The 18936-nt window shown below is 36.4% G+C and overlaps 1 protein-coding gene across 10 annotated transcripts in view; it reads left to right on the top strand.

The window, feature by feature from the left end:
- Positions 1 to 18936, top strand: part of LOC124425943 (ankyrin repeat and SAM domain-containing protein 1A-like) — a 110505-nt gene that overhangs the window by 17742 nt on the left and 73827 nt on the right. For 8 of the 10 annotated variants that reach the window (XR_006942615.1, XR_006942616.1, XR_006942614.1 and 5 more), the window contains exons 6-11: positions 15 to 241; positions 640 to 856; positions 3146 to 3367; positions 3717 to 3993; positions 4825 to 5574; positions 8035 to 8209. Coding sequence is in view for 7 of the 10 variants with exons in the window: in XM_046967062.1 (XP_046823018.1) it covers positions 15 to 241; positions 640 to 856; positions 3146 to 3367; positions 3717 to 3993; positions 4825 to 5574; positions 8035 to 8209 (1868 nt within the window). In the remaining 3 variants the exon portion in view is untranslated. The remainder of the gene's footprint in view (positions 1 to 14; positions 242 to 639; positions 857 to 3145; positions 3368 to 3716; positions 3994 to 4824; positions 5575 to 8034; positions 8210 to 18936) is intronic. The other 2 variants (XM_046967060.1, XM_046967059.1) reach the window with 1 other exon arrangement.

The raw sequence follows: 18936 nt of genomic DNA, 5'->3' as shown, positions 1-18936 counted from the left end.
CTTTTTTTTTGTAGAGCCGTCGTGGAAGTTCTACTCGCTGCGGGAGTGGATGTCAACACAAGAACGTCCGCTGGTACAGCGATGCACGAGGCGGCACTTTGCGGTAAGATGGAGGTTGTCCGAGCACTTTTGGACAGAGGCGTGGATCTGGGAATCAGGGATTCTCGTCAAAACACCGTTTTAGACCTTTTGGGACAATTTCCGCCACACGTCACCCAAGATATTACGGCTGTAATAAAGAGTACGTTGGAATTGCTGCGGGTTGTCCTTCTACTTTTCTCATCTCTTTCTATTCCATATTTTTCATCTTAATTACAAGAATATTAATTGCGACCCTTTTTACGGTATTCAACATTACCATAATTATGCATATGCGAGAGAAGCGAATAACTCACGCTATTATTCATAATTTTATTACGTAAATAAATACGAATAAAAATCTGTAAGAATGGTAAATCTTTATCAAAAGATTTGTAACATATATAAAAAGTAAAGAAAGGTATAATTTTTTAGAATCTATTTGATTAACTTTTCGATGAATCAATATATTATACGTGATCTATCAATTGTTAGAATTAACATCGCTCCTTTTTTTTTTTGTTACACGTGCAATGATATAATATTATCTTTTATGTGCAGGGCACAGGTCTTCTTCCGGAGTGGAAAGCGATGCCGACAGTGAGAACTTGCCACCGATTCCGGTTCAGGGTGGTGACTCGTTGGGTAGCCCTTATGAGAATGTACGCCCTGGGGATGATCTTTCTCCGGCGGAAGGGACGTCGCCCACTCAATGGCAGTTCTATCATAAGCCTCGGGATGATGATCGCCGTGTCTCCGGAACTTCCGTTATGTCTTTGTGAGTATACTTTCTTTTTTTCATCTTATTTTCTTCTTTCTCCTCGTTCTTCCGGTTTTATTGCGTCTCTCACGATTGACTTCGTTGCGCCCTACGTGTTATCTATTTCTTTTTTTTTTGCTTTTTTTTTCCTTCGCTGAAATTTCGTCAGCATCGATGGATTATATTCATGCGAACGAAAGATATAGACAATTATGCAATTTGTTTTGATCCAATAAGATAGAAAATTTTAATTAATCATCAAATTTTGGAGTAACGATTCTGTTTTTGTAATAACACACGTATCTGATATTTTTTGTATTTTTTTTTTTTCTTTATAAAGAATACCATGTTTTATTCATAGACATTTAGATATCACAGTGTATGATCTAATGCTTACAAGTATTTTTGTCGTCACCTTTTTTACGTTTTTATATTTATATACGAAGCAGAGAAGAATTTCGAACATTTCTAGCTATAAGTCAAGTAGATATTATTTATATTTAAAATGTCAAACGTTATATTTTCTAACGAATCATATTACTCATTTCATATCGGATACAATGTACATAACATAAGTTCGACTGTTTCAAGTGATACACTACATCGAATAATTACACTTTGGGAAACATTGTATGTGTACGTTTCTAGTTTACTACGGGTATATAATTTAGCGCTATTTTGTTCTCGTTTGCGTCCAGTTTCCGGTCACGTCGCTTCCTCATTAGAACGAGTGCTCGCATGAACTTTTACGAAGAAAACGCGTAGCAACACCGAGCGAAAGAGAATCTTCATCTAGATAGTTTTCGGTCAACTAATTAGTCTGACATTTTTCCAGAAAGTAAGCTTAATCCTTAAACGAGCAACGCGTGATTCTTGCTCTCTTCGAACTATCATCATTGTACTATTTATTAATACCAAAGAAAGGGAGAAACGTGGAATGTGAGTGAAAGAAGGATGAATAGCAGAAGAGAGAAAAATAAACGAGAGCAAGGAGAAAAAGAGAAAGAAAGAGAGAAAAAGAAAAAGAGAAAGAAAGAGAGAAAAAGAAAAAGAGAGAGAAAGAGAGAGAGAGAGAGACCAACTCATTCTCGCAAAACGTAGTAGGGACGTAATATTTCGCAGAAAGACTCGATATTTGTATGTATGTATAACGCGTAAGTGCGTGCAAGTACGTGCATTGCTGTGTGTTAGCTTTAATATAGGAGATGTGGGCAAACAAAAGCATAGACGTGGACCTAGCATCGTGAGAGTGAATGAGCGAGTACAGAGAGATAGAGAGAAAGGGAGAGAGAGGGAGGGAGAAAGAGAAAGAGAAAGAGAAAGTTACTGGACCAGCGGAGGGGTGATGATGTCTGCTTGCGTAGCTGCTACCACTGCCACCATCATTGCCATCTCCCACACTAGCTAGCTATACCTGCTTCTGTTAGCCACAGCCGGTGTCATTGCTGGCTCCTGTTAGTTGCTGCTACTACTAGTGTTGCTAGAGCTACTGCTACTACTTCTGCTACTGCCACTGTTGGCGTTGCCCTTGCGTTAGCCACAGAGCTGGAGGTTCTCGGATCGAGAAGGGAAGTTTCGATGTATAGGTGGAGGAAAGAGAGAGAGAGAGAAAGAGAAAGAGAGAGAGAGAGGGAGGGGAGGTGGCGCGGCCGCGTGTAGCCCCAGCGCGTTAAGCACCGCTTGGCTTGGTTTAATTTTCCTGATGTAGGCAGGCGATGGTGGGTCCGACCGTCTCGTTTGCCCCAGGTCACCCCCGCCGCATTGCCCCATTGCTACTCGCTCTCTCGCTCTCTACTTCCGCTAGCTACTAAGGCCGACCGGTTGGCTGAACTCGACTCGGAGTGAGAAGGATAAAGAATGAAGGGTGCAACGCCAGCCAGGAAAGCCCTCCATCGTCCGTGTTTGACATTGGTATCCCCGACTCGGCCTGCCTCGAGATGAATCCATCACGTTAAACAATGTAAATGTTAGCCCGTCTCAGCAGCACAAAACTAATAACCATGCCTCTCAACCGTGTCCTCCGGGCATGGACTTCTCTTCTCCTGCTATTCGACTTGTTTTTCGCAAGATATTCTCTCGTCGTTCTTTAGCATTTGTTTTCCCATATCGTTTCCTATTTGTTGAAATAGATCAGATACATTTCGAAATTATCCAGGGGGTTTAGAAGTATAGACGATTTCACTTCGATGGGACATGTTCGATATCGATGTTATCAATTCCGTAAGCTTCCCTTGAAAAAAGTAAAAGAAAATGATTAAAACTATGAAAGAAAGATTTGACGAGCATAGTTGGCGTAACGCGTTTCAGCGAAGACGGGCAGAATAGGGGACCAGTGAATGGAGTACGGAGGACTATCCCGCAGACAGAGGATTACTCCGACCTCAGCTCAGTCTTCGACAGCGTTCTCATGTCCATGTCTGACACTCTCAACTCCATAAATACTCTTGAAAGTTCCGACCAAACACCGGAAGACAAAGTACAAAACACTATCACCTCTAGAACACCGTTACAACCACGTGACACGACAGGGTAATGACATAAACATTTAGCACGTGGATCATTCACATCTTTATAATTCGCTTATCATGAAATACAACGAACGAACTGCGTTTTCATTTTCGAAATAATCCCTTTAAATATTAGAGTTAGAATAATTTATAAGTAGATATATAATTCAAATTGGAAAGCTCAGTTCGATCGAATTAATGGCTATAACGGTTTGAATCATAATCGGAGGATGTAGAATAATTTGACTTCCGTTCGAGATCTTATAGGAGTATGGAAACTTCGATTTGATTGGTATGTAGTTAGTATTTGTAACGGTAATAATCGTAATTGATAAAGTTCAAGGATGTAGTTTGTGGATCTGTTATCATAGGGGTTCGGATAGCGGATTGTATCAAACGCCACCTGTACCAAGAGGAACTATGGAGGGTAGCTTCGTGTCGGAGGATCTGTCCTTGACATTGCCCACGGGATATGGTGGTAACAGGGAGTCCGATCAATTGAGCGTCTCCTCGTCATCTAGCGTTGGTGGACCGAGTCCACGGGAACGACGTTGTTTGGCCAACGATTCCGGTGCCCCTGGGATTTACTTACCAATGGCGCCCCTGTCCAGCTCACTTCATAGCCCTGCCTCTAACAGCAAAGTTTCCGTAAGAAATTTTTTTCTTTTTATGGGGGTGAAATGACGTCATAAGCTAATCAAAATTATTCGGATATATCGATCTTTTATGTTAATAATAATGTCTTGAATATTTCAATTCCACCGTTTATACGATCGATTTAGCAATCGTCATCATTAAATTAAGAATACGAGGAATAAAGTTATTAGTTTACGATTAATATTCCAGATCGATTACGCGTTCTAACAAGAGAATGGTTCTGTAGATGTTCTATACGTAGCGAAGTAAGATATCGACAATGTTTATACCATAGAGTGTGCTTTAAATTGATGGAGGTATCATCAATTTCGTGGCTTCCACGGTAGAGAATTCTCCTCGTTGATCGATTTCTCGATAATTGGCCTGTCGATTCGATCGTTGTAACGGAGAAATCTAATACGAAGGTAGAGGAAATAGATTTTTGCATCGCTCAACACAAAATATAGAACTGATGGAAAATCCTTTGAAAATAGAGTTCAGGTTAACGCGTTTTTATGACTACTTTCCAATTTGTATTCGGATATATATAATATATATATATATATATATATATATATATATATATGTATAATATACACATATATATTTAGATGCTATATTTAGATATAAAAGAGTGTAGTTGTTGATCGATGACAAACGAACGTATAGTTATTTTTTCGTTTGCAATACATACATTTAATATACTCTGCAGCGACAATATTGACTTACTATCGAACGAATCGATCTATTATTGATTTCATATCGTATAGCATAGAGATCGTTGTAAAGTAGGTATCATGATCGATACCAATAGGGAGGCTGATTTCGTGGCGATTTTTGTAGCCGACACCGCCGAAGAAACCACCGAGGCGTAACCTATCGGTTTCGCCGACGCACCTGCAGACTCAAATGTCACTTTCGGCGGACTGTTCGTTGGGTCCGAGTAACTACGAGTACTTGTTCTTAGCGCGTAGCGGTGCGCGTAGTCACATCGATCTTGAACAGCTGCAAAAACGTCGTGAGCAGTTACGACACGTGACGAGAAGCGTGGACCAGTACGTGGAAATGAAATCTCGTTTCGTGCCGTCCGTGGAAAGTGGCAATCGACGAGAGGCAATGCCAATAACGACAATAACAACAACAACAACAACAGCGAACACCAATGTAGAACCAATTGCAATAACATCTATTTACGAGAATCGCCCGATAAAGATGTTAAATCCACGAAGGAAACTTCGTAGGCACGCTTACGAAGGCTATGAGCTTGATAACAACGGCCCTTGCGTCGATAAGTCGCCCTGTAGCGAGAACGATTCTATACATCAGGAACAAACCTTCGTCTCTAACGCCTTCCTTACTTTGAAGTCTTCCCAAGAAAGCTTGCTAGACGAAAAACGAGAGATTCCTGATGGTGGTCATACAATGATGGTTCAGGATAACAGAGAGGCAACAGATAAAAGACTCAGACGTGTACAAATGATGTTTCCTACGAGTCCAACTCATTACGTTCAACCACCGACTCCCGATCATCCACCACCTTCTGCCATGCAAGCTGAGAAATCGATTCACGAACGTATTCGTCCGTTGAGCCAGGTGAGCTTCGTATTTTTTTTTTCTTTTTTTTTTCTTTTTTTTTAATAAAATTCACGTATTTTTTATAATTTTAAACTTTTTTTTCAGAACAATTTTTTTATTTATAATACAATATTCGATAGTATTACGATATACGATTTACAGAAAAAGATTTCTTGTAATTGTCGTCATAAATATTTGCTTTCTCCGGTTTGTCAATATTCAACGAGTATATCTTAGGAAGATCTTAGAAGATTCATTTCTGCACGTTTTGCTACATGATCGTTGATGCATACAAAACAGTATGTTCGATTTCATATATTCTCGTATCAGAGTTGCGCGAAACGTCGCGAAGTCGAGAAATTCCATCCATGTCAAAGATCGTTAAATCTCTCAGTCGATCCGAATCGTTGGATAGAAGATAAGCGGTAGTATATGGTCTCTAGTATGTATAGATATACTTATGTACGAACGTCTTACGTACAGGGCTATGTTTAATATACAAGCCCTGTTTGATCTGTGATGCGATTTCCAAGGAGCCAAATCTGGCAGTTCCCTACCCTATTTCTCTCCCTTTCGCTCTCTTAGTTTCTGCTCGTGGTATCAGCATCGCTCCTTCACAGCCGTTTGCCGCGTCATCCTGTGATCGCTCTGCTGTGAGACCGACTCTACGCGTACGCTTCCTCTCTCCTATCCACCGGTACTTGGATATCCGTAGCGTGCTCTCTTATCTCTTCTCTCTCTCCCCTCTCTCCTCTTTCTTTCTCTCTCGCTCTCTCTCTCTCTCTCTCTCTCTCTCTCTCTCTCTCTCTCTCTATTTCTCTTTAGTCAGCATAGGATGCTTTTCTCTTCATCAAACGGTAACGGCGACGACGGCTGGTATATGCACTTGCAAATCCACATCTTTCAACGGCCGTATACGCTCGGCGAAATCTAACACAGTGAATGTGTGTGTGTGCGCGCGTGTACATATATATGTGTATGCATATATGTGTATATATATGCGTATGTGTGTTTGTGTGTATGCGTGTCTACATACATGTGTGTGTGCGCGCGCGTGTGTCTACATACGTGTGTGTGTGTGTGTGTTTGTATGTATGTATATGTATATATATCCTTTTCGCTAGATGGCACAGAAGGGAAAAGGAGAACGTGTTCCTTCTGAAGGGAGCAACGTGTATCGTTGGAGTACGGATACGTTTCCGTTTGCTCGGAAGGATCCGTTGATACGTCGAAATCGTGTGAATCGAGCATTCTCGGCTTTTGCTTCGTTGCATCTTCGGAGAATTCTCGACTCGACTTCCGCTATTATTTAGAAATCCACTTCTTCAACTATACGATCTTTCTACATTTGCAATCTGTCAGTTATGATTATACAATAAATCCAGGATGTTGGGGTTTAGATAGAAATACGAAAAAGTTTCAATGAATTTCACGTGTCAAATTTTGTATTATTTTCTCGTGATCATGTTTATTTCATTGTAGATCAACGGAACTATGTTTTAATAGCTTTAAAATCGTCTAAGATATGTTTCTTATGAACGATAAAATTATTTGGAGAATTTTCCGTTGAGTCTCTCTGTTGAAATGTGATCGTTGACGTGATTTGATCAAATGTTGTTACGATTGTTGGTAACGCTCAGTGAAATAGACGAGGATAGGAAGAAAGACGAAGATCAGAGACTCGACAGGCAAAAGACGAAGGAAAGGACGAAAATGAAGGAACCGATTACGGATGGTTGCTTTTCACTTGTCAACTTCCGGGGGTTCACTAGAGCAGCAAAATGCAAGATGCCGACACCCTTTGGATAATGAAGTCCTCGACTTTTGCGCTTCTCTGATTCTCTCTCTCTCTCTCTCTCTCTCTCTCTCTCTCTCTCTCTCTCTCTCTGTCTTCCTTTCTTGAAAATGTTTCTCCATTTCTCTCCGCCATCTCTTCTACCTCGTCTTTCTGAAGCTTCTTTCTTCTTCCATTCCGTTGAAGCACAGAAAAATGTACGAATTTTTAGTGATGGTTTACGCTCTTTACCTCCAGAATGTTCATCGTAATGATGATCGTGTCTGCTATCTCTGATTTCTGGGATTTTAATTGCAAAAAATCGAGCCACATGAAATTTCTTTTTCCGCTGCTTTCTGCATTGTATTTTTAGTTGTATTTATTTACTTTTTTTTTTTAAATGTATAAATATCATATCTAATAAAAATCGATTCTTTAAATTTATCGAGAAAGAAAAGAAAATGCATTTTTAAACGTTTGTTTCCATAAGAATTATTTGTTATAAAAATAAATAAGGAATGATAAATAAATTTTTCCAAATAGAAGATAAAAATCTTTATATCTTTTGATAAGATTATAAAAAGAAAAAGAAACAACGCCCATCGTACATAATCCTCCAGAGATCACAATTATGTGTGATCAGAAGAAAACTTCGCTGAGAGAAAAAGAAAAGAGAAAAATGTTTTACGTTCGTTTTTCGGCAGGTTTATAAAAGAAGATCTCGCGACATGGAAACGGAAACTGATGAGGATTTGCTACAATTTCCTGCAAGCGGTTCTCTCGATGCATCCAGCGGTTCTTTATCGAGCGTTTCTCTTTCGGACAAGAGCATGTCTACCGACAACGTTGAGGAATACTTCGGAGACGTGCCCTTCGCAGGTAAACAGCAACGCACGCTTGGCTGCACCGCATGACGCTTCTTTCTGACCACGTGTACATGCATAATCGTTGTGTTGCGTCTCTGTTGTTTACGGTTTGCCTGAACACGGATAGAAATACACTTGTTACCGGACCTTTTTCTCCTTCCTCACGATAAAGATTTTCCAATTCCCTTCCCCCACTTTTTATTCCATTTTTTTCTTATAGAGTTTGCATTTTAATGTTTAAAAATCGATGATATCTGAAAAAAGAATATTTTTTACACACACATAATAATTTCTAATTAAATGGGTGTGTGTATGTGTGTGTGTGTGTGTGCGCGCGTGCGCGCGCGTGTGTGTGTATATATATAAATTCCTTTCTGTTATCTTTCCAATCTTATCGATACACCAAAAAATGTATTAATGTCGATAAATTTCACCACAAAGAAAAAGAAATCTGTAGAAACTTCAATCTCCCTTCCCGCTCGTTTCGCTCCTGATATTAATCGGATGCACTTTAACCTGAAGAAACCTTTGTTGGAAAAAAAGGGAAGGTAATCTATCCTGGGGGCAAGTAGTACCTCCGTTATCGGACAGCTCGAGGAAGAATTCGTTCGTTCCATCGGAACTTGGATCGGGTATTGAAAAGCCCTTTTTGGTTTTATAAGAAAAAAAAGGAAGCGACCATGAGGTTCATTCGACGGTTAAGGGTGTGGATGGGGTTTGAAACGTGGTTATACGTATATAGGTATATACGTATATGTATATATATATATATATATATATATATATATATATATATATATAAAATATATATGGCAGAAAGAACGTCGATCGCTAGTATAATAAAATCGAAACGATTTCGAATTTATATCTTGGCCGAACTAACAATAAAACTTTAAAACGTGACACGAAAAGAGCACGATTGTGTTAGTAGAAAAAGAGGTTAACGATTCGGAAAGCTTGTTATTTTTGTGACACGTGATCGAAAATAGTAACTAGCCAATTATTGATTGTTGTTCGTAAATTAACTTGACGTATGTAATAGAAATTTCTCTTCGATTAAAACGTCGAGAAGTTAACGTCCATCGTAATTGTCGTGCTTGGTAAATTGAACATTCCCAGTATGACCCTTCCATGCTCGTTGACCGATTTAGTTAACGTAAGTGTCACAAATGATACAGTTAAGGGGTATCAGATGTACAGTGAATAAGCTAATTCGTTAGATTTTCAGGAAATAATCAAAATGATCTATCATGTATTAGGTTTTGTATATATAGGTATTGTATATAATAATACATATATAACGTGTTTATAATTATATATGGAGACTTTACGAAATCTATATTGCAACTGCAATGTATTCAAATACTATTTCCTGATTCATCGTATATTTACTACAATGATAAACATATTGTTTGTTTTATAAACAATTTTAATGATATTATATTATACAAGATAGAAACTTGGCATAAAAAAAAGAATCGAGATTCTCATTTGTCAGTAGTGTTACTAGAGATTTTATATTATCGTTATTGTTCTAGTATATTTTTTGAATAGATATATTTTTCTTTTTTATTGAATACACAATTATGTAAGTACATATACTTATCTATCTCTTTGATATTACATTTATAACGCAGTATTTAATGACAGTATAGATATTAACAAAGAGTAGCTTCGCGTCCGTATACTGGTAGTATTAAGAGATATTATTGTAGATAAAAGTAGACAAGAATTTAATAAATAGTAGAGTCCAAATTAGTATCTATAAGTTATACTATTAAGTATGTGTATACGAATATAGTGGAGCCAAGTAGTGCAGGTATATACCTATATATATATATATTTTACATATATATATATATATATATATATATATATATATATATATATATGTAAAAATGTTATTCATTGATGTAGTAAGTATAATGAAGTATTCGAAATATTATAATGTCGTTGATAGATTCGATTTTGATCCTGTAAATAACGTGTGAAGTGAATGTTATAACAATAAGAATTTTAACAAATTCGTCAACAATTTTAGAGCATGCATACTTTCTTGTTCTTTTCTTTATTTTTATTTTTTTATTTTTTTATTTTTTATTTTTTTTTTTTTTTTTTTTTACTAACATATATAAATGTCCTGTGACTTTAATCAATTTCAATTTATGATATAATTTAAAATATAGCACAGTTAAGTTAAATAATAGACAATTTTGAAATTCTTTTTCACTATTCTCAATAAGCCGAGACTGTTTTCTATGTGATAAAGTTCTATAGTCAAAAACGAATCTATCTTATACGTGGAAAAATTATACTAAAGGATTATAAAATAAGAAAAGTAGTTAAACGTCTTCCTCATATTTGAATTTGTTGTGATTTATTTCAGAATTTATTCTCTGATATAAGATAATTCACACAAATATTGATATTAATGTAATCGTTTGAGATATGCGAGCAGACATATATATATATATAAAAGGCTATTTAGATAGTAGGAGAAATATATGTATATATATATTTACTTTTTAAAGTTAAGCAATTTATCGTTTATAATATAACATTGGTTTGGTAATAAACGTTGCGCTGCTATAATGTATGCGATGTCTACATTTATTTTGTCGCTTCGTTTGTCCTTTAAAGCTTTTGTGAGATATTAAGTAATATCTCTTCGTATTTGTCAAGCATATAAACAATATTTTATTTTTTTTTTTTTTTTTTTATATATATATAATATTTCAGTAAACGCTATCGATGTAATAATGAACGATTTAGAGAGTTATTGTATGGCACGATAGTTTTCAAAATTGTGCTACATCCGCCAAATATTGTTGTAATAAAAATTGTACAAATTGTATATATGTATGTAATTATCATTTGCTGATTATTACAAGCAGAGTGCATCATATTCATTTACACAGATGCGTTCCTTGCATCGTATTTCATTTACACGATGAGTCAATTTCATGCTTGCAAATATTTGACATACACGAACACATATAAAAAGTCTCGTCCAATTATCTATAATTTTCATTTTTCATAACGAAGACGTTCTTATATAACAATGCATGCAATTGCAAGGAATGAGATTAAAAGATGTTACATATGGACGCTCTTTCATTAGATAAGAAGTAAATTTGTTAAAGAATTTCGCCCGAAATTCGACTTTTCTCTTCGAAGCTTTGTTTACAGGTCAGTGAATACAGTATATACTTTATTCAACATATTTGTTTACGATATAATCTGGATATTCATTTTTCTTTCAATTTTTTTTATAAATTGCATATAATTCTTATATGCTAATGCATGTTTTCGCTATATATCGTTTCTTTTTTTTCAAACGCACTTTCAAAATTTTAACTTTATCCTATCAGTAAAGCTCAGGTAATGTCTATTTAATTGTATTTAATCAGCTATGCCATTACAAAGCTGACGAGCAAATGGTTTCTCTAAATATTTGTAAATGCGCAAATACTCACGAGTGAGAAACATATTTGAACGGTTAAAATTGTCATTATTTATCGATTTTACGACTATATTTAAATTAAGGATAATGTGTCTTAAGTATAAACGATCAGACGTTGCATTAAAAAAATAATTTATACATCATCGCTGATATAATGTAAAAAATCATCATGATAGGTGAGTCTCGATCGATTCAACTAGGGCAAGGTGAGATTGCATTAATAACATCGACTATACACGTTTTTCTTTCCCTTTTTTATTTTAAAATAATAATTGTAACTTATCTATAGATCGTTCATAATTTTTCACGATTACTATTAATTCGTTGAATTGAATAATTCACAATCGATGTAAAATTTTTGATTTGGTAAAAAATAATCAATTAGTATTTTTCTTTTCAGATTTCATTGTTCATCAAATAAAATAATTTTGTTCATAAATTCCACGAGTAACGTTTCCCGTAACGCGACTTTTCGCACGCGTATTATAAGTGTCACCGATATTGTTGTTTTGCATACGTTTGGTAACATTATCGTCGTTACATTTAGACTAACGACAACACAGAATGTATCGTTTTACCTGAACAACTTCTTCTCCTCGCATATGCTCTTTGTATGTATTTTTTTTCTTCTACGCGTACAGATAAACGTAGAATATATACACAAGAAACGTACACACGTATTAACGTACATTATGTCCATACACACAGGCACACATACGTTTACGTACGTATACGTAGTAGAGGCGTGGATGGCTGACGATAGATATTCTTATCTGACAGCGGACAGACACGATGATTTTCTGTCTCAGGAGAGTCAGTAGGTACGCGACGCTTCGACCGGCTAAGCGTTGTTTTCGTTCGCTCTCGAAGCGTGAATCGATTAATTAGGTATTTGTTCTTTCTCTGATAAAAGAAACGTCGAACAAATGAGTATTGTTTTCGCGTGGTGAAATAAGAAAATTAAATGGGTAATCGTATGTTCAAAGAATCGTTCAAATTATTTGTTTTCATTGTAAAAAGTGGGCTCACCTTAAAAAGTATACATTCTTCTCACGTAACTCGAAGCTAAAAGGAGTCGTGAGGAGAACCTCATAGAAATAACACAGAACATAGAGAAAGAAAGAGAGAGAGAGAGAAAGAGAAAAAGACTCGTCCGTTCGTTGGAATTTTAATCGCTTTCACATTTTGCAATGCGATAGTTCATTGCCGGACATTTTGCCATCACAAGGACGGCGTGTCCGTGTACGTATTGACGCGTGAATTTCCGCTTCTTAGTGAGTTATCACTCATCGTACGATAATTTTAATATTTATTTCTCATTTTATCTTTCTTTTCTTACAAATTACACACGTCATTAGAAAGATTTACATACGCATAACTTTCGAGATAATTGTATTTACTTGTTTTTTTTTTCTTTTCTTTTTGTAGCCAAATCATACGTTCTCCTTTCATTTATCATTAAATATTCTCATCGTATCATTTGTCGTAGGTTATGGATCGTTGCTTCTTCTGGATCAAATGTTCTTCAATCGAAACATATAAATGATATATTCTTTATCAATTTATAAAAATAATGGACTCCTATTAGAATCCGAAATTATCTTATGAATATCCGTACTTCATTGATTAATTAAATAGAAAAAGAAAACAAAAATAGATTTTATTAAGTTGACTAAAAAGAAATTTTCATCATTCGTACGAACACGTCGTATTAAACGATGAACGGTAAAACGAAAGCTGATTTGAAAAATCTAATGCGAACGATTCTCTCTTGATTCGTTGGCGAACGGTTCACGATGACTTTTGCGAAGAAACGTACGTCGGTTTTGGCATCGTACCAACGCCATGAGAATGTTAATGGATTTGGCGACAATAAGACAAACTACGTTATGACATCCGGCAACGGGTAACATCGGACAGCCGGCTTAATAATCGCGTGCGCATTTTCAACGCAACGGCGTGAAGCCGGTGTGTAATGCGATACAACGGTGCTGTGTTCTGTTATGTTTTTTCTTTTTTTTTTTTACAACCACACAACGCGAATGTTCTCAGTTAAAGTACAACCGTTTAGCTTCAATAGGGAAACTCCTCTTGTCGCGATCTCTCTTCCTCTTTTTATCTTTTCTCTCTTTCACTCTCTCTCTCTCTCTCTCTCTCTCCCTCTATCTTTCTATCTCTCTTGGCCACTTTAATTCTTTAAGCACTTCGCCCGGATACACTTACACACGGAGCTTTAAGTACTATGACTCTGAATGAATTGATTATTTCTTTTATTTTCTTCGTCAACCCTATCTCTATTGTTCTTTATTTTCAATATTTGAACTTCAAAGTATTTCCTTTTGTTCAACGACAATTTTCTCGTTAGCTTTGAACAAAGTATCGAACTCGTATTGTTATAAAAAAATTAAGCACCGAATGATATAGTGTAAACAATGGAATACATTTATCTACGTATGTGAAATGTAGTCGTTCGAGATTTTATTCGTTTCTTTTTTTTTGTGATCTCAGCTTGAATTATCTACTCTTCTCTTTTTCTTTTCCTTTTTTCTTTTTTTATTTTTTTTTTTTTTTTGATAATAAATTCGTATATGTATTATTACTTTCGATTATCTCGAGTTCTCATATAACGTACTCCAAAGATTCATTGTTAGCTCAGCGAACTGTGGTAAGTCGAAAATGCTGCCTTTCTTCAAACTTTCTTATCTGGTAAGGTAAAGCTTCTATCGCGACCAGTTCCTAGTAACACGCATGGGTGGTATACCTTATCTAATGTACAGAAAAAAAATACGGGTGCTTTGACCCGGATTATAGGGGAGAATTAGAATACAATTTTTAAAATTTCGAAAAATTATCATAAAGAGATCGATAAGTTCAAAGTTACACAATTTTGGATTGTATGTATGAGGTACGTACGTGTGTATGTGCGTATGTGTTTATTTTTTATCGTAAAGCAAATATGAAAATATAATATGCCTTCATGGATTTTAAGAATTTTAAATTATCATTCACACAAAAGAATGTCCTGGCATTCGCACGACTTGTTACAATGACTCATCAATGATATAATTATTAATTCAACTTCGTTAGTCGTCTAGTACTATATCTCATAATGGCGTAATAGGTCTTTCCAGATCCATGCACTGAACGACTGTTCTTATTTACTCGATCACGATAGAGAAATCATATTCTTAGTATATATCGAAGAAACAATACACAATATTTACAATTGATGATACACGTTTTTAATAAGAGAAGCGAAAACGTAAAAATATTCTGGGGATTTGATCAAGAAAAAATCAAAATTACGTAAAATCTGTATGAAACGTAACATTAATTTCAATGATATCTCTTGATCGTTCAGGGTATAATTAATATTTTCAAGTTGGTAATAGAACATCGGTATATAGAACACTCGTCACGAGTGGCGATTTTGCGTTGCGAGAATTAAAAAAAAATGTAACGATAATGTCGTATGCTCGGGAACATATATTATGACATCACGCAGGAATGTTTGGATCGTGGGATGTGACTCACACGCGATGGAGAAGACCTCGTCTTTTGATGTTGTATACGTATGTATGTACATGTATCTATGTACACACACACACACACACACACACACACACACACACACACACAGACACACATACAAATATACATCCATTATTATTATTTCGAACAACGTCCACTCGTCACGAAAAGAGAATCGCTTAATTCGAGTATGATTTTAATTAAATGTCTAAATAGATCACGCTTTATCATAGTACAATAACATATGTATAATATGATTTGAAACGCTTTCTAAAGCTTATCCATGACCAATGAATAAGCTTTTTATGATCGTTTATCGAAAATCGATTTATCATTTGCACTGTATTCTAATCTTCGATGTGTCGTTTCAAGAACGAAAAATCTGTAAGAAAGAAATTCTTTAAGAAGATCGTTTTAATAGAGTCATTAATTATGTTCTTAGCTTTGCCGAGATATCGGACGTAATCTTATATCGTAATCCAACGTTAAGAATCTTAGTTAAAACTTGTCTGAAATTTTGATCTGGTCGCATTAGATTGTATCTTGTTTTTTATTGAATAATATTAAATTTTTATATCGATATTTAATTTACATCTACTTTATTGATAATTTAATTTTTATCTGTATGTTATTTATTTTTTATTTAATTTTCAATTTTTTGCCCTTTTAATTTCTTAATTTATTGATGTATATCGTAATATATCGAGTATTACTTTAAAGTGTACAAAATGATTCTTTAAATGTATTATATTTTCATATTCTAATATCTTTTTTGATGAAGATAGAAATAAAAATAACACATTATTTCTACACGAATATCATACAAAGCAGGAGGTTGATTTGCTTGATCAAAAATGCTTCTTCCTGTGTTCATTAACATCACAATGACCGTGTCTGGTCAGCTGGAAGCGACATTTACCATCTGTAAGCATACTCTTCATACGGCGGTGGTATTCATTGCGCTGCCTGTGTCATTCAATTCTTCTCGTCAGGGTCGTGTCAAGGTTTTTCGAGAACCCTGAGCTAACGAATATTCTGTGCTAATCTAAATTGTCGACCTTGCGACAAAACAGCCTCATTTTAAGCTCATGCATACGTATAACGTTTGAATTCTTTGTTATTTCCTGCAGTATTTCAAAATTAAAAGAATTCGCATAATTTAATAAATAATACAAGATATTTTTAGTTTAAATGCATTCATTTTAATATTTACATATACCTAATCTTATTTTATGAAATTTTAATTATCGACAAAAATTATATAGAAATTTTAATTGTGCAATTTGTGATAGAAAAAATACAAAGGAGAATGGTGAATACACTGGTAAATCTAAAAGAATACGTGCGAGGAAACATTTAAGGTAGCATGCATGGCGTGTTACCTAAGTTGTAGGAGACATCGATGGCCGAGCAGGAAAGGTAGATAAATCTTTTAAGAGATCTTTTTCTTAACGTCGCTCGGTTAAAGCTTTCTTCGAACAAACTTACATTCGTGATACAATAAAAGAATCTTGAAAGAGATTTAATCATATTGTCTGAACACGTAGATAGATAATAAAAGAAATACATTTTTTTAAACCTTTTTCTATCAAATTATTATCGTTATATTTTGGGAAAAAATCGTATCTCCAATATTCTTGTAAATGTCATGAACTTTTATTTATTATGATATACAATAGAATATAATAAAATAAAATGACATTAGATTTGTAAAAGAAGTACATTTGGTTTTAATCAGAGCTCAATTCTATAATTGTTATTATGAAAATGATCATCAATAAGATGATACATTTTTCGACAAGAAACCTTTCGAAAAATCTTCCAACGAATGTTTACTCGTAGAAAACGCTTGCTTGGAGATATGAAAAAGTCATCGTACTTTGCAAGAGAAATTCCCGTTCTTATTTCGAAAACACGCGATGCGTGCACGCTGCATAAATTTGGAATGCAAGTTGTCTCGCAGGTTGTGCCAGCACGATCCCACGTAGAGACGGTTGGGTGGAGGTGGAAGGAAGGAAGGAAGAGGGAGAGAGGGAGAGTCCCTCTCCGGTTAAACGATCGGTCAGGGCCCCGGGTTTGGACTCGACACAACGCAGTGCGATTCGGTCCGGGGTCCCGTCGAGTGCTAGTCCCATATCTGGGGTCATCTTTCCATACTACTCGCACGTTCTTGCTCTGGCCACTAGCTCTCCCTCTCTCGCTTTCTCTCACTCTTCCTCTTTTTCTTTCCTCTTTCTTCTCTTCCTCCGTGACGGTCAGACCACTCACAGACAAATACAAATACATAGAAACGGAGAAGGCGGATTCTCTCTCTCTCTCTCTCTCTCTCTCTCTATCTCTTTCTCTCTCTGTCTCTCTTTCTCTCTTTCTCTCATGCTTTCTCACTCTCACTTTCTGTCCTTCTCACAAGCGTATTGTCAGACAGACGGTAGTGCGGGTGTCGAGGTCTTCTCCTTCTCTTCTTCGTCCTTCTCTTCTGCCACCACTACCACCACACCTCCTCTTCTTCCTACTCCTTCTCCTCACTGTTCCTCATTTGTGCTCGTGGACCCAACACGTTCGAATTAGTCGTCTCGTTAAGCAGCCTCGCGGTATGTCGAAGAGTTTTGTCGTGAATTTCGGACGATAGTAAAACATTTTCAATAGTTTTGTTTTCACGCATTGTATCCATTTCTAACGTCGAAGATGCCAAGAAAAGGCCGGAACGTTCGTTGGAAAGTGTGATCACGGGTTTAAACGAGAAACATCGATACGAATGAGAGTCCGAGAGAGAGGTCATATATCTTCTTTCGTCGAAGTCAGCTGATTCTATTGGACTCGAGTGGAGTCGACGAGTCGAGTCGGCGTATGTAGAAAGAATGTCGTCTTGGCGACAAGAGAGAGAGAACTAGAGAGATGGAAAAGCAATTCTACGACGTTGTCCTCGTAAAACCTCCGTTTCTAGCGAGGTGGAGGTGTCGAGGATATCTCTGAGTTCCTGCATTGCGAAAGGGGAAGCTGGTTATTGAAGAAAAGGAGGAGGAGCAGGTGGAAGCCACGTGCACCATCTCGTTCGAGAAGGACGATCGATGGGTATGTTCGATCCTACGATTGAGGATACGTAGATAGACAGGTGGTGAGCCGAGTTAGTCTCGTTTAGGGCGTGTCGCGTAGGAAAACTCGATCGTCGTTCGTTGCTCGTTCGTTGCGCGTTCGTTCCTTCGAAATACGGATGGAAAAAGAAGGATAGAAGAAGATTCGACCTTCTCTTTATACCTTCCTTTCTACGTTCGTAGCGCTTGATTGAAACGAGACGGTTATATGCAAAATAAAATGCAAGAGAGAGAAAGAGAGAGAAAGAGAGAGAGAGAGAGAGAGAAGTATAAGAAATGTTTACTGAGTCGAGGAAAAAGCAAAGCGGATCTTTGAAATAAAAAGAATGAGTGAGAGAGGGAAGAGATGAGAAAGTTGACCGAAGAGAGGACGAGTATGCTATAAAACGTGTGCACATCTGTGATAGATAGAATGAGAGAGAATGAGAGAAAAATAGAGAGAGAAAGAGAGAGAGAGAGAGAGAGAGAGAGAGAGAGAGAGAGAAGTGTGTGTGAGGGAGAGAAAGATTGTAACTGAGGGGACAATCTTCTTCTCTGCTTCTACTATTTCCAAATGTGCAATCGTTCTTTTGCGTTGGTATAGTGTGTATATAAAAGCAATTGCTCGTGTATGCGTGTGTTCAGTCATGCCACGTGCACTCGGCGAGTACACCG

The sequence above is a fragment of the Vespa crabro genome, chromosome 8, assembly GCF_910589235.1.
Source record: "Vespa crabro chromosome 8, iyVesCrab1.2, whole genome shotgun sequence".
NCBI lineage: Eukaryota > Metazoa > Arthropoda > Insecta > Hymenoptera > Vespidae > Vespa > Vespa crabro.
Note: the sequence above shows the minus strand (reverse complement) of the source record. Positions and strands in the feature narration are given on the sequence as shown.